This window comes from Zosterops lateralis (genome assembly GCF_965231275.1).
Source record: "Zosterops lateralis genome assembly, chromosome: 1".
Taxonomy (NCBI): domain Eukaryota; kingdom Metazoa; phylum Chordata; class Aves; order Passeriformes; family Zosteropidae; genus Zosterops; species Zosterops lateralis.
The window spans coordinates 87,524,168-87,541,574 of NC_139762.1; the positions used below are offsets into that span (position 1 = coordinate 87,524,168).

At 37.8% G+C, this 17,407-nt stretch overlaps 1 protein-coding gene across 2 annotated transcripts in view; it reads right to left on the reverse strand.

Annotated features, from left to right (window-relative positions):
* MOCOS (molybdenum cofactor sulfurase) overlaps positions 1 to 17,407 on the reverse strand; it is a gene marked incomplete at its 5' end in the record, with an annotated part of 209,356 nt that overhangs the window by 72,366 nt on the left and 119,583 nt on the right. For both annotated transcript variants that reach the window (XM_083860493.1, XM_083860494.1), the window contains one exon: positions 12,580 to 12,656. In XM_083860493.1, the coding sequence (XP_083716619.1) occupies positions 12,580 to 12,656 (77 nt within the window). The remainder of the gene's footprint in view (positions 1 to 12,579; positions 12,657 to 17,407) is intronic.

The window sequence follows — 17,407 nt, forward strand, 5'->3', positions numbered from 1 at the left end:
CTGACTTTATGTTGTAAATAATGCTTCAGAGAAATAGTAATAGATCTAATTTCTGGGCTGATATTTCTCATTCTCTCCATCAGCTGCTCTACCTACAATGCTTTATACTAAAGACCACATGTCTGTGTTGTCTAATGGAGTTATTTGTCCTTGATGTTGTTTGCCCTTTGTTACTGTGGTATTACATATGCTCTTCTCTCCCAGAAACTTCTAGCAGCTCCCATACTGGCAAAAATTTACCACACTTTATGTCATTCTGTCTACCCATTATCAAACATCATAAGTACAAGAAAGGATGACATAAAACCATCTTTGGGCTACTAAAACCCATGAGCCAAATTTATTTCTTGTTTCACCTCACAAATCACAGCAATCTGTTAATTGTGTCCCCCACTGCTTTTAGATTTTATAAGCATCAAATAACAGCAAGTTCTTTTTCCTCTGTAATTTGATGAAAAAAATCCAACAAAAAATAGAACAAACAAAACTCTACTCTTACCATTTTTAACATCAATTTTCTATTTGGAATGTCTGATGTATGTCCTGCCCCTAACCATTTGGCAGCATTTCAGAATCTCCTTTGTTCTGTTACACTGCCCTGAAACTCCTACTGCCTGTGCTTCCACCAACTAACTAGCAGGAAACCTCATCTTCTGTACTTGGATAAGACAGGAACATAAGTTGTGGTGGAATGGAGACCCAGGAGAACACACAGCCTCTCGTCCCAAGCACAACTGCTCTGCTGAACCAATTGTGCTTGTGCTCAGGGTGAAGAGGAAGGAACTGCACAACACCATGGGCACCTTTTCAAGTGGTGACCCAGCACCTCAGGCTCAGCCCTACCATAGGACAGCACATGGCAGACAGAGGTCCTTGTAAGACATCGCTTCGCAGTAGTGTCTCACATACTGGTAGAGAAATAAAGGGGGCATATAGGGGTTTATATTATTACACATAAAATAGTGAGGGAGAAACATAACACAAATAATAATTATATCCTTTTATGAGTTTGAGGCCATTGACCTGATCCTTTTATCCCCTAATCAGCTGTCAAATGATGCTCCTTCTCAGCTCTCTCAAACCACATACCCTTCTCACAATACCTTCTGCTAAACATACAGCATGACCTGAGATCTTTCATGTTGGACAGTGAAATAATTTGGAGGCTTATCAAAGCCAGTGCTTTGAAAATTGCCAGTTATATTTTAGCTTGTTGCAATATAAAAGATAAAACATGGTTGCAAATCGCACACAACATAGACACACAAAATTACCTACAGAACTGCCATTTTATAGGAGCAAAAATCTCAGAACATAATGAAAAAGTTATGGTTTCTTCTCATGATGTTGGGTCAAATTGTGCACCCTTTAATGGAGTTGCTCAAGTTACAGTGAGGCTGGTTCTACCTTTTGCATTGTCAGTATGCCATGGATGCACAAAGCTCTCTTGTTTGCTTAGGTGATACATCCTGAAAAAGGTAAGAATTCCTTCCAGACTTGTAACCAATGTAATGTCTACTAGTCATGTAGTGCGTATTAATACTAAAGACAGATAAATGGCTTAGTAATTTAATGAAAGTGATTAATAGAAACATGTCAACCCACTTAAATGGGTAATCATTATCTTTGCATTATGTTTCTCACAATTAAACTTGCACAATCCAAACATCCACATGCATTACCCACATCAAGGGAAAGATATTCTGGAGTTTGAACTTCATTGCTTTCCCTAATAATTGGATGTACCTAGCAGTTTGACTGCCCCGAACAACAGTGCCTTTTGGCTAGCTCAAGGCCCCCTCATCGATCTTTTGCACATATGGTAAATTATTCAGACAAGAGCAGCTTGCAGACCCCAAATCCTTTTAATGCTATTGTTATTATTGAATCAAGTGGCATTGAAACAATTGGATTGTCCTCACAGTTTCTTTTCCTTTTTCCACCCCTTGCTTCTTGAACACTGGTCTAATTCTGCTGGTGACTTTTTTCTAAGAATAGCAAATGCCCTGTGGAACAGCAGGAGCAGGAGGCATTATGGGAATGCTCCAAACATGGCAAATGCTGTGAAAGCAAAGATATGTGGGAAAACAGAGATTTGTGTTCTGCTAAACAGGGTTTTAAGTCCGTAAAAGCTTTCTTTTACTTTTTGTTTTGTTTTGTTTTGTTTTTTGGTTTTTTTTGGTTTTTTTGTTAAGCAGAGCCACATCCCTGAAGGATGCCATTGATTATTTTAGTCTCTGTTTATGTAAGCACTCATTTGTGCTGCTGCTCATTGCTGAGCAACCTCCAACTGTGTGTGGTGGGGAAATCAGGACTTCATTACACATTTTAGATTATAAGAAACATCTAATTTATAGGGTGGCACTTAAGTATCTTCCACATTATTCTCCAAGATAGTACATGGAGCTTCTGTTCTCCACCCATGTTAAAATAAAACTACCAGAGGCTTTATGTCTCTACTGCCTTTGGACCTCACTCATACTTTTTAGCTTCTATTGACATGTAATTCAAGTCTCTGCTTAGCAGCTTCTTTCAGCCTACACAACACTCTGGCTACAAAAAAGGAGACAGAAATGGCAAACTCTGGCACCCACAGCCCTAACAAGGATTGTGAATTTAAGCATTCTGCTGGAGGGTTTAGTGACTTTTATTTGTGGAGACAGAGGTGGATGAAACTTCAGTTAGTAAGCTGGGCTGCCACCTGCCTGAGCTGAGAAGTAGGTATGCTGACTACTCAGCCTCTAGGCATCAACTCTGGCCAAGATTTGGTGGGGGGTGTCTGGAAACAGAAATCTCTTAATCACTTAATCAGCAGTGATGATAGTGATCATGCAAACCAGAGCCTAAGTAAAATCTGAGTCTCATGTCTCTCTAGAAGACCTCATTTATCTGAAAATGAGTAGATAATAAAAGCAATAAAAAGTAGATATTCTCACACAAGATAAAAAGAGTGCAGAAGAAAGAAACTACAACAAAAAAAAATCTAATGATACTTGTTCCAATTGAAATTCAGCTGAAAAAATAATTGAAGACATCTCCATTAACAGACATGATACCATTTCCAAAACCCTATAAAAATGACAACAATAAAACTTCTGCTTTTCAAGAGGAAAAAAGGGAAAAATAAATGAAAAAATTTAAAAAACAGATGCCTGGAAGCACCCTGAAAAGGCACTGGCCTGCTGCTTTCAGTTGCCCACATAACAATTTTTGACATACTTTAGAAAGTAAATTACTCACCCTTGGGCCCTGGCTCTCTACTAATTAGAAGCTGAGTTTCACGGCTTAACATACAGCCACAAGAAGGAAAAATCATTTTTGTAATTATGTGAACTATATTGAAAAAAAAAACCAAAAAACTTTCAAAGCAGAATTCTACCTCTCTTCCAAAACAGGCTCAAACACAAAAGTGTGAGCACCCAGCTCACTCCCAGCTGTTGTCTACTCATTCAACTAGAATCAATCTGCTCCAAATTTTCTTTATACAGTATAGAAGGAAGATAATACCACCGTAGCATGTTGCCAAAATTTAAGAAAACCTATTTATATAAATAAAAACAGCTCAATAATTCTGATCCCCAGCCTCTCTCTCTAATTTCTAGTATGAAGTTCTTTTAAGGTGTGAACTAGCCACGTCCAAGGAGTGAAACAAGCTCAATTGTTACAGGTCTGTACTCTGAAGATATCTGTCAAACCCATCTGTAAATGACAGCTTTTCAAGCAACATCTCCATGATCTTTGCCAAAGATTTAGGGGTAGGTGGCATCAACTACCATGTCTCCACTGAAATCAATAAACTATGACAGTTTATATCATAGAATCATAGAACCATCAAAGTTGGAAAAGGTCTCCAAGATAGAGTCCAACCATTAACCCATCACTTCCAAATCCAGCACCAAATCATGTCCCTAAGCACCACACCAAAGCCTTTTTTAAATACTTCCAGTGACAGTGATTCCAAAATTTCCCTGAGCAAGCTGTTCAAATGTTTGAACATCATTACTGAAACATTGAGTTGGACACTCAGTATTTCTGCTGCTGCTGGACACTCAGAAGCAAATAGGGATTTTTCCTTAAAGGTTTTGTCAGTGTAGCTATAGTAGTAAAGTCCTTCTGACATAAAAATGGTTCACGGCAGCACCTGTGACAATACTCAACCTGGTTTCCTTGTGGAAACAACTAAGAAAAGGAGAAAGGAGAGAGAAACATCCAAAAATATTTTGGCAGCTACTACAGAATTGCAACAATTGCAATTAAAGCAACTTACAAATGGAGATTCATAGCCCAGTAAACTCTTCCTTTCATGGAAAATAGGATGCAAATGAAAATGGGAGAATAGGGGGTGTTATATGGATGAGCAGATGCGTGGATTTCAAATCTGGAATTAGGTAAAGTACACAAAGAGTCCTGAAAGCATAACAGACCTGAAGTGGCATTACAAATGCATATAAACCTAGAGTAATATAAAATGAATGTTTGCAGGAATGTAGCACAAATGCCCAAAGTAGATTCAGTAGGATAAGTAGGTTCAGAGAATAAGGACCTTTTACTTGAATGAAGCCAATCTGAAAAAAATCACTCATCTAAGCATCTCAGAGAAGACCTTTAAATATATTTTACCAGTAGTGATTGTGAGAAAATGTAGCCACTCCAACTGGATGGATGAGATGCTACTTAGTGTCTTAAATCCACAGGTTACCCAAAAATGCAAAGGCTAATTTTAAAATATTAAAGATCTTTTGTTGGGGACATGTAATAAATCATCTCTGTCTTTTCAGTTCTGCTTTTGCACCTCTGCAAGGCTATGCCCACCCCAAGTGGGTCGAGTGTCTGCTGGGGGGTAGAAAGGCTGGACTGCAGAAGAGGCAAAGCTGCCAGGTGTATTTCCAGGAGTTCCTTCAGGGCCTAAGCCCAGGGGGACTTGCTGGTAGCTCTGTTTGTGTGAGTCTTGCTCCACCCTGGCAGCCTCTAAGTGCTTAAACCCCGGCTAGAGCAGATAGCACACAAGAGTTGAACCCGTATGTAGAATGGCTCTACTGAGAGCCATTAACAACTGGGCAAAGGTGACATCTGAGGCAGATCTTTATTGAAAAAATAAACTGTGAGTGTGGAGCAAGCATTAGACATGAAACCAGTCCCTGTAGGCAAAACAGCTCTTCCAATTATATCCTGTGGTTTCCTTCTTTCCATTTTATATTGACTGCCTCGAAATCAATGGATACTGACAATTATTACATGATTTGCAATTAGTCCTGTTCATCTATAATGGATCATAAACTCCTTTTCTCTGATATGCACATTTCTGCTAAAAGTAGCTTGGCAGTTCAACAGGAAGTAACATTAGCAAGAAAACAGGAAAATTTTATTTTGCCTTTACTGATTTTGTATCTGTTGCTATACTACTTAACGCTTCTTCCCAAAAAATAAATTTAATGCTGCAGCACATCTAAAAGCTTCAAAGCAGTCATTTCCATATTAGCAAGTCTCTCCTTCAGGAAATGGCATTGTAGGACCTGAGGAGGACAATGCCAGTTAACAATTTGCCAGTAGATGTCTCTGCTAAACACACTGAAGGGGAAATACTCAAACTTCAGTGAAATGGAAGTGGAAGTTTGCATACTTCAACTGAAGAGCAGGGTAGACCCAACTAGGTCACTAGTCCTTTCTGAAGACTACTTTTACATAGTCACAATAAAAATGGCATTTACTTAAAACTCGGTGACTCCCAATTTAGTTAAATATTGAATTTGTCTCCTGATATTATCTCACTGAGTAAGGAGACTCAAGGAAGGCTAAGCTTATAAATTAACATTCTCGACAGAAATGGTAAGTGTAGAGTCTTCAGAAAACTTATTTTTATCTTTTAAATCCTAACTTTTGTGGAAACAAGCAGTCCTTCCTCCGTTCAACAGAGAACTTCTTTATTAAATATTTTTCGCCTCGAACTAAAAAACCATTATATGCAAAAATAAATTTTAGTTTTATGCATGGTAGAATAATTATGTCTCTGATGGAAAACATTCAAAGGCTCTTATATTTTCTTTACATCTATATGTTATTTGGCAGTGGTCTTATTTGCAAAAGCACAGCATCTAAGAAAGAAACTAATATTAGTTTCTCATAATTGGCACTTGCCATTAACATACAGCATGATTTTCTGATTAATAATGAAAAAAAAATCTCAAAAGGCATAGATCAGCTGGAAAAGCATCTGCTTAAAATACACACACATAATTAGGAGAGGACGTCAAACAGACTTGATTACATATTTCATGGCTATGTGTCAAAGAGTGTATAGCATTTGACTTAACCCCAGGGTGACTTCAAGAGGATTTACTCTGTCTAGTGTTTGTGATTAGCACCATATAATCTGGATCTGCTGAACAAGAAGAGTTTTACATGATATGCAAATTTCATTTTGCTTTAATTTAGCCCCTTTGGATTTAGCATAAAATCTCTGTACTGCATGAAGGGCTGAAACAGCTGGGTCCAGTTAGCTAGGAAATTAAAATTGTACTAAATGAACTAAGGTAATCCTTGCCATGGTAGCCAGCACACACTGGAGTGGGACCCTGAGATCTCTGAGGGATGGCTGAAGGGAGCACTCTTAACACCAGCCAGACCATTTCCACAAATGCCAAAATACTGATCCTTCTCTAGTCCCAGTGTGTTTTAGTTTTGCATAAAACTGAATTGCTTCACCACCATGTCAAAGTTCATTTTTCAGGTGTGGGTTAATAAGAAAATTGTTCACTTTATCAGTAAAGGAAATCAGTACCCACTAGGTAACATTTTATTTCCTTGCTAGTATATCAAGATTTGGCAAAATAATTAGCAATACATTACCCTGTTTAAAGTGTAATGGATTTAATTTATTTGTAATTTTATTCGCCATTTTCCTTCCAGGTTTTAGCTGGAACTATACAGAGATAATTCTTGAATATTTCATATGCATGTTTTAAGAATACAACTAAACGAGAATTTTCCCCCTCCCCCATTTCAAAAGGATGTTCTAAGAATAACAAGGTCCCTCATCTAATCAATCACTTGAGACATCAAAAAGTCATTGGAATATCTGTGCCTAAGCCTAAAAGCTGTTACTTCTGTTCTCCTTTGAAAAAGATGGTTTCATAGGACTCTATCTCCTAGCAGTGATAATGACAACTTTGTAACGAAAATGACAAGTCCTTCAGGTCCTAACTATATCTGACACAGAAAATGATTTTGGGAAAAAGTTATTACAGACAGAAACTGCTTTTTCTCCAAGATATCCTTTGGCCAAATGTAGGCAATGCTGGATCATTGTAGGAATTAGTAGATCTCAGTTTCATTACACTTACTGGTGTTAATATTCCCATGGCCTTTCCTGAGGACTTGGTCTTACAGTCATTGTCTCTCAATGGTGGGCACAACAATTTCTCCTGCTTTATTTCCTGGAAGTGGTGGATTTCACCATGTTACCTGAGGCAGAACTGGGAACAGATTCTGTATCTACAGTATAAAAAGTAGCCTCCATTCATTAATCCAAACTTGCCTTCAAACACATTGTTATGGGCTTGGCTGCACTTCCAGGCAGTTGCACAAGACTGCCTCACCTCCTTGATCACTTGGTAATACTGCCTCTGTAATTGTTTTAATTTCATCCATAGTCATTATTAAATGCATGCTCAGTTGAGCATACTCTTCCTAATAAATAACCACAGTCCCAACAATGGCTTTTTTTGATGCAAAAGAACCAACTGAGCTTTCTTTCCTCCTAATCTGCTGTAATCAGTCATTTGAAAATGAAAACCACCACGGACCTCTGAAATCAGCTGTACACACACATTCTTTATATAAGACACTTTTTTTTTTTTAAACCATAACATGCACATTTTCACCTTGGAGACAGAATTTTTTTGCCTCTTCAGGATAGTTTGCTGTCAGACTGTGAGCCTTTCCCCCCTTGGAGAAAGCAACATCTACCTGAATAAACCTGGATCTGAAGCATGAAATATACGTCGGAAATCAGAAATCACTCCTAGAGTAATGGACAGATAAAGGTTTCACAAATAGAAAACCTCACTTCATGTTCCTCAGGGTTCTTTCAGAACATTTCCTGTTATGCTTTACTGGTTTATCTCTGCCACAGGAAATGTAGAATCTGCCCTGCTCAAAAGAAGCTGCAGATCTAAGGGAAGCAAAAAAATCCAAAACACTATTTCCACCTTAACTAATCTGACAGTTCAGCTTTCTAGTCCCAAAGGGATCATTAGCAGGAAAGTTATATAAATTTAAAGAAATGCCCTATACCACACTAAGCTAATCATCTAAGCTCCTTTGATAGACAAAAAAAAAAAGAGCTGCTATTGCTGGCTGTAACTCCTTTCATTCTAAATTTCAAAAATTCAGAGGGATCAGGCTGGTGAAGTCACTGTCTGTTCCACCCATTCAGTGGGAATCCAAATAGTACCTCAGACATCAGGGCTGACAGCAAGATAAGGTAAATGCCATCCAGAGGTTAAATGCAGATCTGAAAACGTATTTGGTTACCTAACACTCTGTTCCCCTTAAGATTAGTATTTATGTGATTTAATAAATGTCAAGTAAATTTTGTGGCCAAGAAAAAAAACGTCAAGTATCCCAATTCCTTGTCTAGCTCCCAGGCCATTGTATAGACTTTTCATGGCCCCATTGACTTCAATGGAAGCATTCAGCAGAGTCCACATAGATGAGGTCCTCACAGTGAAACAAAACATTTCATATCCGGAAGGGAACAAGAGCAGGTAATTCCCCTTTAGAGGAATTATCCCTACTCATCAGTAGGTCATGGTTTAGTTTTGCAGCAACCATCTGATGTAAGGCAGGAACACCACCTTTCTTATATAGTCCCCCATGTAGAAAGATAGATATGCACACCTGCAAAATATTTAGACCGCACAGTTGGTGTTCACATTAGCAAACACCTAGATCCATTAAAATTATGAATGGAAGCAGCACTAAGGATGAAAGCAGTAAAATACACAAGGATCTCACCCATGGTCCAAGTTTAGGTGATGTGACCAGACAAGTAGGATAAAGCCACAAACTCTACACAAAAGAAATCCCAGTAATCCTTGACAATCTTACTAAGAACATTTTTTTTCCTGGCCCCTAAACTGGATGATTTATATAACCTTGAGCATTTAAACACAACACACACGAGAATCTGTCCAGTACCATTAAATGCAGGCTGCCAAACATCCCTACCAGTCAGGTTTGCATAGAGAAGGGCAAAACACAATAAAAGTTCTAAAGATCAAGTTAAAAAACTAAGTGAGCAACACCATTTAACATCCTTCACTACGCATTTTGCTTTGGCTGTTTTGTGGTACAATTGTTTTTATGAAAGCCAAAATAACCTTTACTCTCCAACAACCAGTCAAGCATCTGGTGAATTTAAAAACAACTTTCAATTCATCAGCCTTAGGAGACTTAGTCTGCATTTTAGAATTTCTTCCTATACATATTATATTTTCTTATGAAGTGAATTAATGTTTCCTGAATAGATATTATAATCAAAGTAAACCTTATAACAATAAGGCACAAATGATGTGCCTTAGTTTCATTTTTAAAGCAGTTGAAAATTTCCTAATAAAAATACATACCATAAACCATAAGTTTAAAAATCATATAGATGTAAGACCTCTGGGAATGGTTTAAATACATATGCACATCACTATGCAATTCTGACAAGAAATATACCTTGTTCTAAATGGAAGCTGAGATAGGTCAAGGATGTATTCAGATGATACCAGAGTCAGGAACTGATCTGTGTGTTTCACAACACTGACTAACACCAAAACTCTGAGTTACCTTCTGTTAGAGATTTCCCTCCCTATCTTCAATAATTACACAAGAAAAATCCAGCTACAGCACATTCCCCAAAGAACTTCAGCAGTGCTTTTATTACACATTAGGACATGATTAATCACATCAACATTTAGTTTATTTTACTTGTTTCTACTCCAGGCTATTTCCAATGCAGAATGAGAATCATTGTTTGTGTTTGGGGAGTGCAAAGCAAACGCTCCAGCAGCTACAGCAAAGTGAGATTCAAAAGTGATTCACATTTGACAGTCCATTTTGCCACTGAAAAGTCTGAGAGTTGAAGTGGAAGAAATATGCATAAAGAGGCTTAAAACAAATCTGCAGTCCTTCTGGATTACGAAGTGCTTCTACAGCACGCAACGGCTTTGTTTTATACACCCAAGTGCTAATAATCTCTGTTCAAAAGGAACACTTTCAACAGAAATTTGACAGAAATTAAATAACCTGCAAAACTCCATGTTGTCAATGACATCCAGGGGAGAAAAAGATGGTGAGAGGAAATGGCAACTGAAAATACCTGAGTCTCTTGTTGCAACAGTTTACCCAGAACATTCAATGCCTACACAAATTGAAGAGCAGGGCCCCTAAAACCTTTATCTCACAGCCAAGACAGAGGAACCAAGAGACCTGATAGGGCTGAGCCACCCTTCACATCAGCTTTGAAAAACTGACCCACAAAAATGCATTTAATGATGGAAAAAATCCAAACATACATGATTGTAGTTGTGCCTTGTTCTACTATCACCTTTGAGTGGCTTTTTTCATTGCCCTTCTATATGATTAAATTCTAATTAACAAAAACACATCACATGGAAATTTTTCTACTTTACATGCACATACATGTAAATATAATCACAAAAGATTAACATGAACATGTCAAAAGTTCCCACTTATCTGGAACAAAAGTTTAATTCATCTTTGGTCACGGATAATGGTCCAGGACCAACTTAACTTTGTGGAAAATTTTTGAATCATGTGGTGATTAAAATCCTTTACAGAATTCCACTTTTTCTTCCACTGTGGATTTTTCCAGTCTCTTATATTTCTAAAGAGGCAGTACTGGCACTTCTGCTTTTCAGTGTGGCACTCCAGAATCTGACTAGAGACTACTAAAGTACCTAGACTATACCAGTAGTGCAGAAGTTTTAAAATTCCAGTGTTTGTCAAAACCATTTTTAAATTTTCTCCTCCATATAGGTTTCTTCTTTTTTGTTCTTTCAGTCTATGTTTTCCTATCTTTCTACATTTTAGCACTGTGGGGAAAAAAAGTTTTAAATTTTAAAATCATAAATATTCTTAAATTTTTGATTTAATTTTTTTATGAAAGAATTGTAAGTATGAAAATTTGAAGCCAATTCACATTTTTGACAATGGGAAGTTCTCAACACATTATTTTTTTCATACTTCTCTTCTAGTGTGTCATCTATTGATATTCACTTCATTGAGATTCAGGCTCTTCCCCTCAGTCAATAATATGAGATTTTTCAATTGTTTAGCTAAAATAGGTACCAATAACAGGTTTAGATGGATGATAAATGCAACAGATGAGGTGCTATCATCCACTCTCACATTGATGGCAGAAAATGCTCCTACACATTAAACCAAAGCCCTCTTTACAAGTGAATGTGTTTGTTTAAGACATTTTTGAGAAGCATTCTGTACTATAAGAACATATACTAAAGGCTGGTTACTGATCCCTGGTCTCCTTGTAGAGCAACATAAAGTAAAACATCCTTACTTGCTGGGCTTAGTCAGACTATTGATGTAGATGAAAACTGCTATTGATTTTCACATGAACAAGACCTGAAGCATCTAACAGAATACGCCTCACAGAAGGCTCGCACTGTAAGGAAGAAGAAACTAGAACCCTTTAGATAAATCATGACAATAAACCTCCACAGACACTAGCTGAAATTACACTAACCTGAAAAGTACATAGCCAATGTCTCTCTGGATTCAGGTGTCTTTTACATCATGATGCACTTTATGGCTTTATATAGGAAATCAAAGAGTGCACAGGAGAAAGGAGGTTCAGACATTATACATTAAGTAATAAACATACCTGATCAAGAAACCAATTTCAGGAATATCCTTTGTTAACCTGCCACATTCCACGTGTGGAAACATCCCATGGTACAAGCCTACTGCACAGCCTGCTGCAAGCCTCCCTGGCCAGGTGTCATCTCCTGCCCTTTTCAGGAGAGTCCCTGACCCATGGCAGCAAACACAGAGAGATTGTGCTTTGGGATGCTGAGCCAGACAAGCAGCAGTCTATCCTGGAGTAAACAGGGGATATGAGTATCACTCTTCACATGCAGCTTCTGGCCTGAAGATCAGCTTGAAGTTTTATTTGGGACTTGAGCGTTAGCTCCACATCAAGGGCTTCAAAGGTTGACTCAAACAGTGTGAGTCACTCAGCTACTTTCTAGTGTTACCTTCCTATTGCATTTTTGAGTGTGAGGCAGATGAGAAGTGCTCCATGTACTCAAGTCTTGCATATCCAGAACAGTCTGGACCCTTTATCTTTTTCTTTCAAACCAGGCCAGAATAATCCAATAGGGAGCATGTGAATAAGCCAGTTACACCTAAGTGTCATCTTCAAAACGATGAATATTGATAGTAAAACTAAAAAGGAAAATTAAGCTAGAGTCATAATAAATATGATCAGACCTGTGCCCTGAGCATAAATCTAGAACTGCAGTGTTCAGTATTAGAGTTATATTAACTGACCTGTGAGTTTTTCCAGAACATCAAATCCATGTTTCAGAGCAATGATATCAAGAAAAGAGACTGTACCATCTTCAAACCTAAAGAACAGAATAAATGTAAATCCAGTAAATACAACATGCAGCTGTGGTATTGATTTTAAATCTATTTTAAGAGTTACTATTTTTATATTCAGTGACTCTAACTTGCAGGGTGGGAACTCTTCCCTTAGGGATTCATCTCCCAGTCTTGTAGTGTCCTGTGAAGGAAAAATACATTCTTCAAAGCAATAGAGGTTCACATGAACAGTTGCACATAGAAAGGTATAACTTTCTCCTACATAGAGTAACTATGCACAAACCTATATTAAAGTAATGGTTAACAGTTATGCGTCAGGAGCTAATGTCACGAGGTTACCTTCTGAGAATTTAAGGAATAGGTGAGAAGACAGGTGGAGGCTTGTGTCCATTCCCTTATCCTCTGATGTAATTACACCTAACACAGCTGAGTTACAAGGCTCCAGTAATCTGGTGTACAGAGGAATCAAAGAGATCACTGACAAATCTCCGTCTATGTGCTTCTCCTGGAAATTAATTTTTAACTGACCTGACAAAAGAGCATTATACAAGGATGGGGGGAGGAGTGCATCCTCTACCATCACCTTTTAAATGAAACACTAAATAGAAGCAAGACTGGATTTTTCAAAACTGAAAACTGTAGCCATTCCCACAGTCCAAGAGGAGAAAGTGAAGCTCGAAGGTGAGAAAGTATTCAGGAATTGATGCACAAAAGTATTCAAGGGACCGGAAGGGACACCAGGGAAGCATCAAAATGCTTCATTTAGGCTTTGTGTGCACCACAGTCCGCAAGAAATTTTAAGGAGAAATAATTCATTTTGCTTCATCACAAAGAAGAATGCAGAATAATGCAACTGATGAAGTCAGAACTCCACAGAATTCAGTACTTTGCAAGGCTGAACGTGGGGTCACAGCAAGTCTCTCAGGAAGGAGCTATACCCAAAACTGTAACAGTTAATGCTGGAAATGAGCCCACCCCAAATCTCCTGGTTCAAGTTAAAATTAAACTCCAATCATGAGGATGAGACCTCCAGAGGGACCTGGTGTTTCTTGGATCTTTCTCAGAAAGATCAGATGATACCTACATTAAAGAATTAGAGGACAAGGTGGAATATAACACACACTCTTGTCAAAAATATTTTAAACACACGTTTTAGACCAGAAAACAGGGGAATTTTTTTTTTCCTGGATGGGTTAATTTTTCATAATGCGTGTTAAAAGCTTTTGGTGCAACAATTAAGTATGTCTTGTTAAAAGGCTCAAAGCTTAAAAATGTCAGCTATCAAATGCTTTTTCTTTAATAAAATAAACATCAATAGAATAACCTAATAGCTCCCACTTGTATCATAATTTTTCTTACTTCCTATTTTATTTTTCTATAGTTATCAAATATTTGCAGCATTGCAAATGACATCACCAGGAGAAGAACATATTAACCTTCCAAAAACTTTGGCAAAGGTCCACATAAAAGAAAAATGCAAGACTATTGTGTATATACGATAATATATTCAGCTGGAATGAAAGAAGATAGAGGCAGCAAATAATAATAAACCAAGTGATAAGAGAAAAGTCAGGTACTGCTATAAGGATAAACGGCCCAAAAGAGACCACTTACGTTCATACATTCTAACATAGCATAGGCCAAAGAATCCATCCTAGAAAATTCTGAATCTTGCCTACTAATTATAATAATTGATCTCAAACTTTAGAGGAGAAATCTTCCTGGTTGTCAGTGATGAAATGTAAAATAGCCATTTGCGATTTGAAAGAGATCTAACACCAGGAATATTTTCACAGAGACCTGTGGACCAGTATCTGAGGGAAGCATTACTCTGTCCAAAATCCATAAAAAATGTAGGAGGATGAGGAAGAAAAGATAAGGCAGAGGCTAACAGTTGGTTTGGAATTGAATACAGAAACCTTTTGCACTGGTTGCAGAAAAGGTCACAGCGGTCCCACATGTCTGCCAAAGAGAGATTAGAGAGAGGATCTGAGAGAGGGAACTGACCTGCTCCGCTCAGTTACTCACAGTGGCCAGCAAAGCAAACAAAACACTGAGAACTGGACCAGAGCAGAGACACTGGCACTGAGCCCATCCAGGAGTCTGCACAATCCCCAACGGTTTTATCACTATCATAGCGACAAAATTGTAGAAAAGCACTTTAAAGGGCAACAAAGGTGCCAGCCTAGGTCGTCAAAGACATATGAGTCCTACCCATAGTAAAAAGGGAGGCAACAATTGTACTTCTGTTTATCAGGTATGATTATTAACTAAGCAGACAACTGCAGTACATCCAATGCTACACAATTGGAGAGATGCATGGACCATGTCACTCTTCTAAGGTCTTAAATATTTTTATAAAAATAGTTCAGATCTTAGGAGTCTTCACACAAAACAAAACAAACCCACAAAACCCAAAAAGGATAAGTAAACAGAGTTGTGGATTTTTGGTCAAACCTTATGCTCTTATAGTTAAGAACCTTTATGTTCTTAAATCAGAACAGCACAATTGTTGTGGCAAGATATGCATCCTGCATTTAGTCTTTCTGTATCACAAAAAAGAAAATTACCTCATGGGAGCTCCATGGCAAGAACCAGAAGCCACTAATGAAATGAAAATAATCTTAAAAATATCTGCTCAAAGATATGGGCAAGTCTCTCTTTCTACAATTTAGACATGGACTATTTTGTAATGTTCTTCTCTTGTATTTTGTTTGTTCATATGACACCCCTCTATTCCTACATTACCAGCTGTCCAGTTCTGATTAATAAAGCAAGAATATTTTGTTATTCTTATAATATATATATACACACATGCTACTCCTGGTGCATCTGACCCTCACATGTATCCTTCAGATTTAGTGAACACCTGGTGTGCAACTTCATGTCAAAATTTTCAGGTATAATGTATAAATTCTGATATTTAGCACACTAAACCTTAAGGGTTATAGCAATAGTGCCATGAAAAAACATGATGCTAGGAAGGGCAGCTATTCTTTGGGACACAAAGAGCTCTCCCTCAGAATATTTAACAGCATTTAAAATTGAGAGGAAACATGCTCCTTGAATAGCAAAACATTGGCTCCAATGACTATTTTTCTGTTTGGTGCAATTGATGTTTCAAATAAACTGTTTCCCCACTTAATGGCAGTTGCAGTGTTAGAATAATCAGTTCAGGAAGGGCATTTGAATGCTGGTCTACAAGCCACTTCCTGATGTAATCAAGATTTTGCAGCTGATGATGTATAAAGGATACTTACAAAGGCTAATACTGCAGAATACCAACCAAAGAAACAAGAAGCTTACCTCTCTTATCTAGTTCTTATTATAATTGATCTCACTTAATCACATCTGGGATGAGCTCAGTTGCTTAGCTGATTGTGTTTGTGAAGTGCTAATAGCATTTCACATCCAATTGCTATCTGACAAACTGGCTAAGCAACTCATGGCACAACAAAGAACAGAGCAGCATGCCTAAAATCTATCCAGGAGTTAGGAAGCTGATGAGCTGCTCTCTCTTTCCAAGTCACGCACAAATTCTGCTTTTAGAAGCAAAAATTTTTGAGTCACAGGAGAAAACTACTGCTTTACAGTGAGCAGTTCTGCCATTAGAATCTTCCTAGGGATGGAGATGGGCTAGTCTTTCTTTGAATCTTTATTCAATAGGTTGTTACAACACTTCTCTGTTACATTTCTGCACATAAATGCTATTTTCTATAGTCACCATCCCACACTTCAGGGCAATGGAAACACAGAAGGAAACTGTGACATCTTGAGCAGTTTCAATTCATCCTGCCCTTAGCCAGGTCACCTTTACACAGAAATATGATGACAAGAATTTTGGTCTTGACAGACGTGATTGGAGATAAAGTGCTGAAGGGCAAAAAAACCCCTTCATGTTTGAAAATAGGACTTAGAGGAAATTTGGTGGAAGGCAAAATATTACCCTGGAGTTGGACAGCACTGACTTAAGTCAAGACTCCAGAAATTCCCTCAAGACCAATCAACCAATGCTGAGGTGGAGAAATAGCTTCCATAATATAAGCTATTCTGCACATAAAAAGTATCCAAGGCATGACTTTTAGGCATTTTGGATAGAAACATCTGCTGCCGGATTGGGAATGCTGACTTGTTTAGCAGGCAGATGAGTGATTGAGTTGTTGGAGGGATTTTTTTTTTTTTTTTTTTTTTTTTTTTTTTAAATTTATTTGTCCAGATAAAGTAAATACAGATATACAGGTATTCTATCTGTGCATAGAATCACAGATTCATAGAATATCATGTTAAAGAGAACCTCAAGAATCAAAGAGAACCTTTCTTGGCATGGTCTAGACAAGATGGCACAAGATCTTGTGCAGCTTAATCTTAAAAGCGTGCAATGTTGGGGAATCTGCCACATCCCTGAGGAGATTATTCCAATGGCTGATTGTTTTCTTTGGGAACATCCAGTCAGAATCACCTCAGGAGTTACTTGTACCCATTAACCCCGTATTTCCCATGTGACTTCTTGAAAAACAGGGAGTTTCCATCTTTGTAGCTGGAATATGGTGATAAGGTTTCCCTTCTAAAATCTAAGCTATTTGTCTTACTATACACCTTCAGCATGCTCAGCAGGATGCCAAGCTCCACAATATTGTGATCACTGCAGACAAAGCCATTGCTAACCAAAATATAAATGAAAGAAGTTTTTCTTGGTTTGCATGTAACAAATCCAGCAGTGCCTTTTTCCTGGCTGGCACAGTTAACACACATATAAGGAAGTGGTTCTCCGCAC